Here is a 15222-nt window from a genome sequence, read left to right on the forward strand (position 1 = left end):
GCACGTGCTACTTTTGTACACCCCCGTCGACCTGAGTTTCTTTTTCAGACTTCGCGCCGACGAAGATCAAAGCGCGTTATCCTTGGACGCTGTCTTGGCTTGGATATGTCACGTTGGGGCGTCAAAACGTGGCTTTGTCGGCGGAAACTTTGCACTGTCACTGGCTCAAAAAAAAAACTTAATAACAATAACAGTTAAAATAATACCACTAAAAAACCAAAAAACAAAAAAACGACGCGTTGATAAAATTCGGCGCATGCGCAACCGGTGGCGACCTCCGTCAGCGTCTCGTTTCGATTATAAAAATTTCATTTATGTCTTATGGGCGATTTGCAATTTCTGCGCAAATTGCGTCGCTTCTCGTTGTTATTGTCGTGGTTGTTGCTGTTGCTGCTGCTGCTTTTTACGGTAAATAAAATGCCTCAATCATTGGCGCGTGCGTTTGCACAATAAAAATGGCGTTTATGTTTCAATTAAAAGGCGTTGTCAAAATTACGTAATCGAAGAGCACTTTAATTACAGCACCCAGAAGACTTCTCACATATGAACGGCTGATATTTCAGAGACTGCACTTAAAGTGACTATAACTTTTGTGGGTACTTTCGGATTTTTTTTTAGAAGAGTTCCAAAGAACTTTTCCCGATATATTTGCTTAAATCATTAGCTAGAATCCTTTATTTAGGGGCATACGCAGGGAGAGCCAGGAGAATGGGTGACACCCCTACATATGAACTTTGCATAGATACAGATCGTGTGTGAGATATTTCTAATTCGGCCTACCCCTTAAGAAAAATTTGGTTGGGCTTTTCTTATTAAACTAATAAGCTTAAGTTTCATTAAGCACAGATATGAAGATGATAACCCCCATTTAGAGGTGAGCAACATGCTACTTATGATATTTATTCTTGCTAAGGAGCCGTTTTATAGCACACCTAATGAAATTCACCACATTGACTGAACTAACTGCGTGTGGTTTGTGCATTGGCTAAGGCAAGGGTTAAGGGTGAACTTCCGTTTCCGATTAGAAACACACGCTTATGCTGAAAGAGTTGATTGGCCTTTGATGTGTGCCAGGCTGTGCTCAGGCTGCTGAAAAACAGTGTCAGTCGGAAAATGTTTACTGGTTTTTTGTATGCCGTGCTGCTAATGATATGCACCCCTGGCGTGGCCTGCTCCCCGTACCCCGTTCCCTGTTTCCCGTTCCCTTGCGGATATCAGTCGAAGCGTTTGTTTTTTGTTTTCGAAGGAAACAAACATGCGTGCCGTAGTTGTAGTTGTAGTTGTCGCCTGCAGTTGTAGATGTCGTCTTTTTGATGTTGCTTAGTTGTTTTTTATGTCGCTTTCAGTCCCTCACCTGGTCTCCAGTGCGGGACAGGAAAGGCGACGAGCACTCCACGGTTCAGGCAGCGTTTGCCCTTTTGACTGCATTATGCAAATGAATTTCTAAAAGATTTTTATTGACATATGTTTTTTTCCTTTTATTGTTGGTTTCGTTTTATTTTTTTCGTTTCTGTCGTATATATGTAGGAATAGAAAAAAGTGGTTTCTGTCTGTCGGTGCGGTTTCCTGTCGCCGTGACAACATCGACGCTTTAGTGGGTGTGAACAGGGTTTTAATTTTTCATACTGATGCAAATGCAACTGGGTTAGGTATCAAATGATTAAGTGGCTGGCATTAGAAGCGCGCTCGAAAGAATTGAAAGTGAGAGCAGATACAAAAGTGAACTTTATGGATATTTAACGTTTCAATGAATAATTTATTTTTATATTTTCCTTTTCATTCATTGCTTTGCATGCAGCGAGAACGTTAAAAAGAAAAGTTGATATTGAAAACGATTTAACTAAATGGTTTTTGTATGTTTTTATATTGCTACTTATTCTTATTCTTATTCTGATTGAATAGGTAGTAAATGCAATAGGTATAATTATTTATAACGTGTAAAATAATATAAAAATTGTGTTTCGATTAAAATTAAGTGAGCAATTATGAAATTACGAATAGGAGTAATGAATATTGCATATAGTGATGACTAATAATTTTGTTTATCAGACAATAAGCAAAGTTTAATTTGGTATTCATGTACTTATATTTATCAGATGTTATTTCCTATTTAAAGTACTATGTCTGTACTCCACAGACTATGCATTGAATCCTGCCTAATTCTCATAGGTACACTAGGACAACTTATATCATCTAGTTAACTTGGCAACTTCAAGCGGCAACTGTCCAACTGGTAGCAGAGCAGAGCACCCCACACATTTTGAGCCTGTTAGTTAGCATTAAAAAACCGCGGCAAAAAAACAAAAAAATTGAGGAGAGTAGGAAAAAAATTGTGTCCAGGTGTTGCAACGCTTTTTGCTGCGCCGCTTGCCGCCATTCGCCAATATTTCACGACCCTGATGGGTTTGCCTATGGGACGGGTACGTGTCACAGCGGCGCAGAGATAAATTAGTTAATAAATAAAAAAAACGAAAAAAATAGAAAACGCTAACTAATTTGCATATTTGCCCTTTGCCCGGGTTCCATTGACAGTTGCGTTGCGTCGTCGTTTGTTCGTTCGTTTTGCTCAATGCCAAAGCCAATGAGGCGCACCAAAATGCATTTAACCCAGTCGCAGGATCGGGGCACACACGCAAATGCACACACACACACACACACATATATATGTTTAAGTAGTTGTGTAGCTAAGCTACAACAATTGCCATTTTGTGCGCCGTTTGCGTATTTTATGTTTTTTTTTTTTATTTGGCGGGACGCGAAAATTTTCTACTTTTTTTAGGCTGAGCTAATTTGCATATGACAACGAGTCCTGTGAGTGTGTTGTGTATCTGTGTGCTGGAATTTTGGCAAACTGCTGGGGTACTCTGTGTGTGTGTTTGTAGGTAGCGAAAGTGAAAGGATAAAGGCCAAAGGATAAGCGGGCGCGGCCTGATTGCAGTCGAAAAGAGAGAACGAGTAAGGTAGAGCGAGAGGGAGAGAGAACGAAAGACTTTAACTGCCGTTGCATGCAAAATCGCTAAAAATTGCAAAATCGCCAAATTGCACAAATTTCAAAAATTTCCAAAGGAGCGGAAAAAAATGATAAATGGTTGCTTGCATCTCGACAGGAAGGGAACAGCGAGTCCTACTCTTCTTCCTCCTCTTCTATTGCCGCTGCTTGCCAACACATTTGCCTATGCGATTTGCCTACGTGAGCAGCACGTTTGACCTTGCCACAAAGGGGTAGCCCAAAAAGGGGTTGTGTACTCAAGACGATGTTGTTTTTGCTACGACTGTCTGTCTTTTGGGTAGCTTCTTCAAATTGAAGTCTGTAGCATGTAGTCTTCTTTTTTTTTGGCGCGCAATTTTTCTTGTTTTTTTGTTGATTGCGCATATGGTAAAGAGTTGACCGACTGTCTGGCTGGGATGGGTTGTTGTTGTTGTTCCCGTTTCTACGTTGTCTTTTGGGTTGCCCATGAAAATTTGCAGCTGAGTTTTTTTTTTTTGACATTTATCTAATGAAACGTTTCTGTTTGCAAATGAATTTTTGCGCTGAGGATTAAGGAAGTTGCATATAAAGTAGGTAGAGACTTGAAATGTTAAGAATATGATGATGTGGCACAGCAGAACTGTTATTCCGTGATTTAACTGAGGTACTTTGCTTTAATTGTTTATATATATGTTAACGTTTATATTGCTTATGCCAATGTATTTTTATATTTTTACTTCAAGAGACCATATATATATTTATATTTGTTTACTCTACATTATAATACATAATAAATATATCATATTTGTAAGTGGAGTAAGTAAGGTATTAATATTTCTGCTGAATCCTTTAAGCGCATAAATTTGATTGCATTTAATGCCTTTGTTTTGCAGCCGAATAACGACACAATAATTAGGCACTCAAATTGTATCGCTTATAAGTTCGACTCCCTCGCATTGACTTAATTGTTTTGCGCTGTAAATAAAGCGCTTGAAAAAACCAGACCAGTTTTTTATATTTGTTGTTATCTGGTCTTCAAATTATGACCAAAATAATTGGCAAAGTTTGTTTGCTTGTTTGTTTGTGTTTTTTTCTTGTTGCTGCCTGCGTTTGTCTATGTGTTGCTGTTGTTGTTGGTGGTTTCGGTGAAGCAATACACAAATTAATGCAAAATAAGATGAAAATTATGCTAATAATTATAAGCAAGTGCGCCGGCCAGACAGCTAGGTGCGAGAAACCCCCGATACCAAAAACGAACCAAACCGAACCGAACTCAAACCGGAGCCGAGCAGGCGCTGGAGTAAAAAAAAAATGCAGCCAAAATGCTAATCGAGCTCATTATCATCCAAATCAACGGCGTCGAGGCTAGAGAGAGAAAGAGAGGGAGACAACGAGAGTGAGAGAGAGAGAGAGAGAGAGAGGTAGAGAGAGGAGTTGCTTTAAAGAGATCTTCATTCATAAATACATCGTTTAGTTATGTTTTTTGCTCTCACATCTTTTTTTTTGGTCCGTTCGTTCATGTTTATTTTTTATTTACTCGCATGCGGCGCATAATTATGCAACAAGTCCTTTCACGGCCACAAAAAAAAACAATAACAACAACAGCAGCAACAAAAAAGCAACGCGGCGCGTGCGCATTTAGCATATGACGAGGGCCAGGGGCGGGTTGCTGGTTGGAAGACCTGCAGCGGCAAATAAAACAGGATTTTTTTCGTCATTTGAAATTTAAATATGTATATTTTTTTCCATATTTTTTTTTGTTATTTAGCGCCGCCACCTAATTATCATGTAAATTTGCCCAAGGACCGTTTGTTCGGTTGAGTGACAAACTTTCAGGCAATGACTGTGACTGTTTAGCTCGGTCTGCGGCTTATTAATTATGCCCAAGTGTGTGGCCAAAAGGATACAGAACAACAACAACAAGAACAACAGCAGCAGCAGAAAAATGTAAACAAAGTGATGCAAATATGTTGTGTGTGTTTGTTTGTTTGTTGTTTTTGATGGCGTTGACCTTAGTTTGCATAATTTTTGACACAACCTGGACGCTTGACCTGCCGCAAGAGTTGTGCATAATAATAGTAAAGGAAGACATAGATAGAGAGAAACAGGTATACAGAGAAAGAAAGAGTGCGGTGGAGAGAGTTGAGGGCACTTAATGTGGAACGCAATTAAGGCAAATAAATTGTTGATGAATAGACTGGTTTAAACAATTAACACTGATTGCAGAATATGGAACAGGTTGTGAGCCAGAGATATACAATATATACAACTAGAACATTGTATCAATAAAATACAATTAAAAATTTCATGATACCGTTGGGGCAATTGGATAAATAAATATAATTAAATACAACATTCCTTAAATGTCAAAGAGATATGACAAAATGTAAAATATACTATAAATACTAAAACATTATCCTAATGATTTAAGTTTTGATACTTTGAAAATGATTTCAAAAGCCAGAAGCGAACAGAAATAAATGCAATAATAAAATCTTTATAATATTTCAATATTTTATTATACGTATATATATACACATATATATTATCATGCTGCTGACTGCATTTAAATGCAATTAAATATATTAAATTAAACAGTGCTGAAAAGTTGAACACGACTGCAATTATTAAAGATTATATTGTTATGGCCTTACTAAATGCTTGATAAATTCATTAAGCTAATAAAAAGCCAATAAACATTTGCTATTAATTAAGGATTAACGTTAGTGTAGTATTTTGCCCGATTTCAACAGAATCTCACCATCAAAAGTACTTTTCAAAGTAAATATATAACATTTTGCGCAGTGTACTGAGCTGTCGCTGCATTTGTGCCAAAAATGTTAAGCACTTTGAGAGAATACACAAATTGAGAATGGGCATAAAACTGTTTGTTTTTTATCTGGGAAGCTCCACTAAATCAAAAATCGCACAAATCCAACAATGGCCACAGACAAAAGACCCCAAAGCCTATTTTGTGGCAAATCGTGCAAACATTATATACTGTAAAACGATAACAATAAATAAATATAAACTTGGCACGCTCACGCAAATCAATAACTAGCCAGTAGGAGAATGCTTAACGGTAAACTAATCGCGAGTACCAAAACAAAACAGCAAAAAAACTAACACAACACGAAACACACACGGCGAGAAACAGTTTATAGTTTAGGGCAGACAATGGGCCTTTCTTTGAAAGTAACTGACAAAATCATATGCATAACAAAAAGACAATATGAAGTAACAAAAAAGCTTAAAACTGGACGAAGATTGAAACATTACAAGCATATTTGAATGCAAATTTATTTGCCGCGATACATTTCAATTAATGTGCGACTGATTTTTACAGTTGTTAGATGATGCTCCCGATATCGGGCTGAGATAGTATGTGTGTGTGTGTGTGTGTGTGTGTTGCTCGTAGTTACCCGTTGCCCATTGCAATTTGCCCGCCCCATTATATGCACACGCCCCACTAAAGTTACACACACAGGCATACACATACACTCACACACACACACAGGCAGACACGCACACCAACAAAATGAAAGCAAAAGTTGGCCGGCCAAAGAGCGACAGCGAACTGAACAAAGCTTCCTTGTGGCAAGCAGCAGGCAGCCAGGACAACTGTGTGCCGGAAAAGCTTTTGAGTCGGACAAAGGCCTCCGCAGCGCTACAGCGCTCTCTCTCTCTCTCTCTCTCGCTCTCACTCTCCCTTGTGGCAATTAAAAATGTCACTCTTTGCATGGGAATGCGACGCGTTGCTTGTTTTTTTTTGTTTTTTTTTTTGTTTTTGGTGGGCGTCACTGGAAAGCCGAACTGTGTGAGCCCAATAGAGCGCAAGTCGACTTCCAGTTGCTGTACGCTCTCACCAGCCAGTTCGCTCGCACATACAGCACGGTATGTGTAGCATGTGTGGCATCTCGCTTGCGCGCATGGCGCATTGGAAGACGGGTTGCAAAACTGGTTTCGAATGAGTCGCGCTGTCTGTGCGAGTGAGTAAGTGTATGTGTGTGCTATTGTGTGTGTGTGTGTGTTGTCGTCGTCGTCGTCGTATTGACTGTCGAGCCGTTTCGAGAGCGGGCCGTCTACGTAGCGCCGCTGGCCGCTGCATGACGTTAGTTCACTTCGATAGCTCTACGAGTTTGCACGTGAATTTGTCCCAATAGGCCTCTCCACAACTCATCCATCCACACACAGCAACATCAGCAGCAGCAGCAGCAGCCGCAGCAGCAGCATCAGTCTCTGTGTGTTCAATTTCTCTCCGTGTGTATTTTATTATTATTATGTGCGCTGTGTGGCGGCGATCTGAAAAAAAAATCTCAATCACAATTCTGAATATCATCAATCTTGAATAGCATGTGCTTGTGACTTGACAACAACGATCAACACTAATAATAACAAATAACAAACAACAAACAACAAACAACAACGCAATCGGAGCAACGAATTAAACAAAATATTTAAACAACAACAAAAAAAAAAGTAAAAATACAAATAGTCCAAGTGCCAAGTGTTTTAATATCCCCAAGCAAAACAAAGTGCAACAATAACAAAAATAAGAAAAAATATTAAGAAAGCTAAAATGAAAAGCTATCGAAAATTAATACACTAAATGATTTTTGATAAACTGCGCAAAAAATAAAATAAACGAAAAAAAATCGAAAAGCGAAAAATTTGCCAGAATTTGGATTCGTCTTTGCCGTCGGTGACGAAACTTGTTGAGTGTGTTTTCAAATTGTTGTCTCGTGTGTTGTGCGTTAATTGTGTGTGTGTTGCAAGAGCAGCAGCAACAACTGCAACAACTGCAGCAGCAACAACAGCGTAGAGGAGTTGATCATTTCAAACATCGCCACGTTGCCAGTAAAAGACTTCAAAACGGTTGCCTCACGGTTCGAGTGGAATGAGCATAGGGACTCAGGTCTTCCTTTCGATCGATCGGTCTACAAAGTCGTTAAACTGAGCCCCAACTTGGAGCCCTACCCCGCCAGCGTGGAGGGCCTGAACAGCCCCAGAGCGGTGGGGATGGCCGCTACCTCCTATATGACACCGCCCAGCGGTGATCTCGACATGGCTCTCGGTGGCGGCGGTGGCGGTGGCTATCACACCTCATCGCCCCGCTCTGCGGCCGATGCGGGCGAAATGAAATATATGCAGCATCATCATCATCACCATGCCGCTGTCGCCGCGGCTGCTGCATCCGCATCGCAGCACCATCAGCAGCAGTTGCCATCGTCGCCATCGCCCAATGGCCAGGTGGTGGGTGGGGGGCAGGGCAACAGCTTGAGCGGCTTGACGCCCGGTTCGGGTCTGGGCAGCTGGAGTGCTTTGCATCCCGATCCGTGGTCGCTGCCAACACATCATGCGACGCATCATCATCCCGCCGCCGCCGCCGCTGCCGCCGTGGACTCCGTTAAACAGGAGATGTCACATTTGTCGCAACAGACACGCATCCAGCAGGGCATGGCCTCGCCACATGCGGCCGCGGCATGGCATGCGCCACATGCCGGTCACTATGCACCCACGGGTGGCTCACCGCTGCAATATCATCATGCGGCGATGAACGGCATGCTGCATCATCATCCGGCCCATCATGCCGCTCAGGTGGCGCCACTGCATCATGCGTTGCGCGGCGAGTCGCCACAGTTGCACATCCATGCCCATCACATGGTCGGCGGTGGGGGCGGGGATCGCGATGCGATCAGTGGCGGTGAGGAGGACACGCCCACATCTGATGATTTAGAGGCGTTCGCCAAGCAATTCAAGCAGCGTCGCATCAAGCTGGGCTTCACCCAGGCGGATGTGGGACTCGCTCTGGGCACCCTGTATGGCAATGTCTTCTCGCAGACGACAATCTGCCGCTTCGAGGCTCTACAGTTAAGTTTCAAGAACATGTGCAAACTGAAGCCACTGCTCCAAAAGTGGCTCGAGGAGGCAGACTCCACCACGGGCTCCCCGACGTCCATTGATAAGATTGCGGCACAGGGACGCAAGCGAAAGAAACGCACTAGCATCGAGGTGAGCGTGAAGGGCGCACTCGAACAGCATTTCCATAAGCAGCCCAAACCCTCGGCCCAGGAGATCACATCGCTGGCGGACTCCCTACAGCTGGAGAAGGAAGTGGTGCGCGTTTGGTTCTGCAATCGACGGCAGAAGGAGAAACGGATGACGCCACCGAATACACTCGGCGGTGATATGATGGATGGCATGCCACCCGGACATATGCATCATGGGGGCTATCACACGCACCACGACATGCACGGCAGCCCCATGGGCAACCATTCGCACAGCCACAGTCCGCCCATGCTGAGTCCCCAGAACATGCAGTCGGCGCATCAGTTGGCGGCCCACTAGCAATCAGAAATCCAGGAGTCGAACTCAGCTGCAGCTGCGTCCACTCCTGCAAATAGTCTGCACCAACAGCAACAACAACAACAGCAACACCAACAGCAACAGCAACACCAACAGCAGCAGCAACACCAACAGCAGCAACAGCAGCAGCAGCAACAACAGCAGCAGCAGCAGCAACAACAACAACACACGCCCAACACACCCTCATCGAGTGCGGGCTCCTCGGTGACGATGACCAGCCAGGGACAGGTCATGTCACCGCAGAGCCCCCTGGGCAGCTCCTCCGCTGGCGGTCAGACAAACAATAATAATAATAACAACAATAACAACAATAGCAGCACAAATAATAATAACAATAATAACAACAACAATGAGGAGCAAGTGAAGCAACAACAACAGCAACAACAGCAACAGGCATCCAGCATAGCAGCCGCTGCAGCAGCTGCCATGTACATGGATCCCATGCGCTATCAGCATGCGCACCATCCACATCATCCGCACCAGCATCCGCATTTGAATCCCGCGCATCATCCGCATCTATTCCACACCAGCGATCAGCTGCAGCATCCACACGCCCAGCATCTCCAATCGCAGCAGACGGCGGGCAACGGAGGTGGTGGTGGTGGCGGTGGCAGCAATAGCTCCCAACTCTCGCCGGGAGCGGGCAGCAACAGTGGGTTGACGTTGCAGCCGGCGGGCGGCGCCGTGTCGCCGGGCTCGACGGCGTCCAGTGTGCTGGGCGGTCATCTCAATTTGAATGCGCATTCGGCGGCGGCGCTGCATCAGCATCATCACTATCAGCACCATCATCACCAGCAGCATCATCACCATCAGCAGCAGCAGCAGCAATTGCATGCGCGCCGCTTATTCGAGCTCAGTTTGCAGTTTGGTGCGGCGGCAGCGCCGGGTGCAGTGCGTCATTTCAATAGCTTTGGGGGCGGCGGTGCGGGTGGTGAATAGCATTCGTCGGCCGCCTGGTTTGGCTATGAGTCCTCCTAGGACCCACTGCCGGACCGGTGGCCGCATTGCAAGCGTGAGCAGCCCTAGATTCGTATCCTCGAATCCAGGACTTGGCTCTCCAACATTTTTACCCAGTGCATTAATCTGTGTTACAACTTCGAAAAATAAAACCTAGAAGAGTAGTCGAGGCAGTGTAGATGGAAGATACTCTGCTGCTGCTGGCACCGCCGCCTTTCTTTTTTGATATATACATATTATATTTTTTGTTTTCAACTTTAAAGTTTCAAAAACTTTCTAAATAAACTAAAAACTAAAAAAAAAATAACGAACTCGTATGTAAAAATTTTAAAAGATAATTTCAAAACACGCAATTCAAATCAAACGTGAAACCAAGTGATGTTGTTTTTAAATCTAAATTAAAGTATAAATGAAAAATCGAATTGAAATCGAATCGATTATCGATTATCGAAAACTAGCTAAAGTGCGACAAGTGTTAAGAAATGCTAAACATGACAAAATGAACACACATACTACTTTTAAATCAACCTTTGGCCTTCAGCTGCGTTCCAACAAGCAAGGTAAATCTTAAAACCATTTGAACCTCCCTCCCACCTTCCCCGTTCCAACATTTTTCAACACTTTGTCGCCCGTGTGAAGTTTAGAGATATAGCAAAAAAAAAGAAGAAAAATTAAAGTAATGAAATAATAAATAATATAGAGCTCAAGTGGTTTGAATCGCCACCGCAAAAGACACTGATGACTCGGATCTAGCTAGGGTTATAGGTTATTAAGCAGCCGTGCATATATATATATATATATATACATAAATATATATATAGCCAGTAGATTGTACTCTAAAAATATATATATATATATATAAAATCTGACAAGATAAACAAGTAATGCAAAAAAATAAAAACGTAAAACAAAACTTAGAATTTAAAGCGCGGCGCAAGAACCAGAAAGAAAAAACGAATATTAAAACTATAAAATAAAAAAAAAAACAATATACAAAAACCAACATTCTGTAAATAAAACTACAGTTAAGTCATATTTTTAGCTTTAAATGCAATTGTAGATTTTTTAATAAATACCGACAAAACAAAAACACAAACATTTAAAATAATACAACATATAAATGAAGCGACAAGCATGCATAAATATAAATTGTAATTTCTAGGCGGTAATTTAATGAATAGGCACATGAAGTTTAGTTACTTAGTACTGTACTTTCTATATAAGCAAATCGAAAATACACACTCACACATACACACAACCACACACACAAACACATACACACACATAGCTAAATCTTAAAATTTAAACGAAAATAATCAAATACAAAAATGCTAAATTGTAAAATATTAATTGATGTACATTTGAAAAAAGTAAATACTAAATACATAAAAAAAAATCTTAAATGAAAAACTAAAATTATTTCAAACAAAAATAATAGATGTGTATACAAAAAAAAAGAAAAAAGAAAAAAACGTGCTTCGTGTTTTTTGATATACGTACAACTTTTATAAAAGTGGCCGTTTTTTAATTTTTTATTGTATAAATGAAAACCACAAACATAATGAAAATGCAAAAAAAAAAAAAACAAAAACAAAACAAAACATAAATACGCAAAACTTTTACCTATTACTTAAAATTGCTTTTAGTTTTTTTTTGGGTGTAATTATAAAATACGAATATGTATAAAAAATGCAACAAATACTTTTGTTTAGTTATTTTGTTTGGTATGTTGAAAACTATGCATATAGGAGAAAGAGACGAGAGAACTTGTCCCAAGACGATGATGAAAGTAAAACAAATAAATATTAATGATTAAGCCATGCCCTCAATTGTATAATAAATTATGCTACTACATATGGAAGCACCAAGTCAACAAAGCGGTACATTCCACCCACAAATACACACCAAAACACACACACACACTTACACACACATACACAGAGAAATTTAAAACCAAGAAAACAAAAAGAAAAAAAAAACTTAAAAAAAACAAATAAAAGAGAATATTATTCGAAAAAAAAACACACACAAGAATTTTATTTGGAAAGATCTTTTTTTTTTAGTATTTAATTAGCGGTTAATGATGTTCACAGTTTAGAAGTCATTGTGCTGGACAGTTTAACGGCGATTGTATGTAACTGAGAGCCTTTTTGTTTCGGCCGAGCGAGCAACCCAATTGGAATCGATTCCCATTGCGATAATTGCGAGTATTTATGTTTTTGTTGTTGTTTGCTTAAAGTGTTCGAAAAGCAATTAACAATTAACTGGGCATATTATAATGCGATTGCCCACGTCACAATTAACTAATAACCCCCCGCCCCGATGTTGCTGATTTTGTGGTTGTTGTTGCTGTTATTGTTGTTGTTTTGGTTGCTGTTGCCTGCTGGAGATCGTTAATGAAATTTGTCATTAACAAGCGTTTTATTTTACACACTTTTTATAGGGCTTTAAATGTGGCTGTTGATATCTCATTGCCAATTCACGTTGATTTTGGGGGTGATAAAAGCGACCCTGAATCAGAAATTTAATTGATCTATATTCCTCATAATATTGGCTAAATTTAGTCAAGGTCAAACCGCTCCGGGGTTTCTTAATTGTTAAGCACATCATTTCCTTCCGATTATAGTATTTCGCTGATTACTTATTCGGACTCATTGCCCTTTTTACTCTAATGTGGTGCACGAGACTTGAATTAAGCACATAAATTAAATGCATTTATTATTTATGCATATTTTTCTGAAAGCTGATAAAAAGTTTCATACACAACATTTCGGTTAGTAATTTTACATAAAAATTTCATCAGCCTGACAACATTTTGAAAGCCGAAAATAATAATAATCATACAATCACAAAAAATTAAATGCAGAATAAAACAAACAAATTCCAAATGTGCATAATTGAAAGCCAGTTTGAGGCCTCAATAAATGTATGTAAAAAGGCAAATTATATATATATATAAACAAACTCACGGATACACACACATGCATATAATACAGAACCGTAATTGCAATAATTTTTATTTATGGATCGGTTTTCATGTGTTTTCAGAATAAAATAATACTCATTAATTTATTGTCACTTATTATTGTATCATTTTTACTAATATTTTTCAGTATTTCATTTGAACCTGTGTTTCGTTGTATTTTTTTTCAACTCAATTCCCTATTTCTGTAATTTATGTGTTTATTTCAAAAACCGCCCACGCGATGCGCCTTCTGCACTCCAACAATATATTTATAGTCAGCGCTCTTAATTACTATCTTACAAAAAAAAAAAATAATAAATAAAATAACACACAACCAAATGAAATTTAATGTTATAAAGAAATATAAAAAAACATGGCTGCCTACAGTGCCTATCCATATATCTATTGCCACCTGCCATTTTGGGGTTGCTGCGAGCACACACATACACGCTGAAAACACACCCACAATAGATAAAACCTGCCCCTGGGCTATATACATTTTTCAAACTAAATAACCAGCCAGAAATGTTTTGCGCCAATACAACGAATCTAAAATGCTCTTCTTTGATTAACTGGCCAAGAAAAGTTTGACAAAAATGATAAATAAATTGAACATATCTTTAGCTTATAGGAAGAGAAAGTAACTGAAGACACCAATGTTTAAACAGTCTAAACAGTAGTTTCAGTAAATAGCTGCATTATGGAATCATTAAATTTATAGTAATATCAACTTAGTTCACATATACATATGCACTATGCACTAAAACCATATTTTGTTCTGTAGTTGGAAAACCCCTTGACATAGTTCTAATAACCATTGGCAGCACAGCGCCGCAGCAGAGGGGGCTATAAATGCTTATCCACATTACGGGTATATGATAAAAATGTAGTAATATACGTTGGCAAATTGTAGTTTTCATTGGTTTTAATGTAGCCGTGCGTGTTAAGTGCGACCGACATCGAAGTTGCTGCCAACCCCCACCCCCTCTGGCAGCACCTTTAACAACGGTCACCCGTCGACGTTCCCTTTCCCTATGGCGTTGCCGACATTTTCATTATTATTTCGAGTTGGGGGTTTTTTTTTATTATTTCGCGTGGCAAAGCAACGTGCCGCTTGCTTTTGTGCTCGTTGCGCGTTTTCCTCTTGTTCAGTTTCTCTCTGTGTATATATATGTATATATATATGTATGTATGCGTGTATATGTTTTTGGGCTGCGTGCATACAACCGTGTCAATAATTACCCGTGGGACTGACACGACCAACGAGAATCATTCAAATGTTGCAAAAGCGGCAGCCACAGAGCCCCCAACTAACAATGGCTAAAAACAAAAGCAGAGACAGGCAATGACGATGGCTACGGCTACACTGACAGCGACGCTGACTGCGACTGCGGCAGAGACAGCGACCCAGTCGAGAGAGTCGAATCGAGACGAGACAAGAGACAAGAGACAAGTGGAGGAGGCACAATGGCAACATGCTTGGACGCCGTTTCGCTGTGACTGCGGCCAAAATGGCTGACAACGTGGCCAGAAGTCCGACCCCAGCCGGCTGACAGACAAACTGGGCAACAGTCGCACTGGCTAACTGACAAACTGACGAATTGACGCACTGGCTAGTCACACTCTTGCTCTTCCTTTTACTCTCCGCTGGGGTGGCATTGTGCTCATTATCTATGCTTCCTTTGGGAATTTTCATTTTCTTTTAAAGTTTTTCGCCGCTGTGCGTTCGTGTGCGACAGTTCACTCCAAAAATAACAACAGAAAATAATAAGAAGAGCAGCACCAGCAGCACCAGCAGCAGCAGCAGCAGCGGAGATAACAATATTACAACAGGAGACACAAAAACTTTTCGATATACTTGTACTTTTACTTAAAGCATATTTGAAGAACTCCAGATAATTACAAAATTGATGGGCTTTTAACGCATGCGAAATGCTCCGAATGCTGTGTGACGAACACTGTTTTA

At 40.6% G+C, this 15222-nt stretch overlaps 2 protein-coding genes across 2 annotated transcripts; both read left to right on the forward strand.

Moving 5' to 3' along the window:
* The first annotated feature begins 7740 nt into the window (after positions 1-7740).
* Positions 7741-9316, forward strand: LOC6557014 (POU domain protein CF1A). Its single transcript, XM_001983783.3, has one exon. It carries the CDS (start codon positions 7988-7990, stop codon positions 9314-9316), a length of 1329 nt encoding a protein of 442 aa, XP_001983819.3. The 5' UTR covers positions 7741-7987.
* A 228-nt stretch (positions 9317-9544) lies between these two features.
* On the forward strand, positions 9545-10273 carry LOC122322596 (protein doublesex-like). Its single transcript, XM_043215462.1, has one exon. The coding sequence runs from the start codon at positions 9545-9547 to the stop codon at positions 10271-10273; it is 729 nt and encodes a 242-aa protein (XP_043071397.1).
* The last annotated feature ends 4949 nt before the right edge of the window (positions 10274-15222 follow it).

The sequence above is a fragment of the Drosophila grimshawi genome, unplaced genomic scaffold, assembly GCF_018153295.1.
Source record: "Drosophila grimshawi isolate 15287-2541.00 unplaced genomic scaffold, ASM1815329v1 contig_44, whole genome shotgun sequence".
NCBI classification, from domain to species: Eukaryota; Metazoa; Arthropoda; class Insecta; order Diptera; family Drosophilidae; genus Drosophila; species Drosophila grimshawi.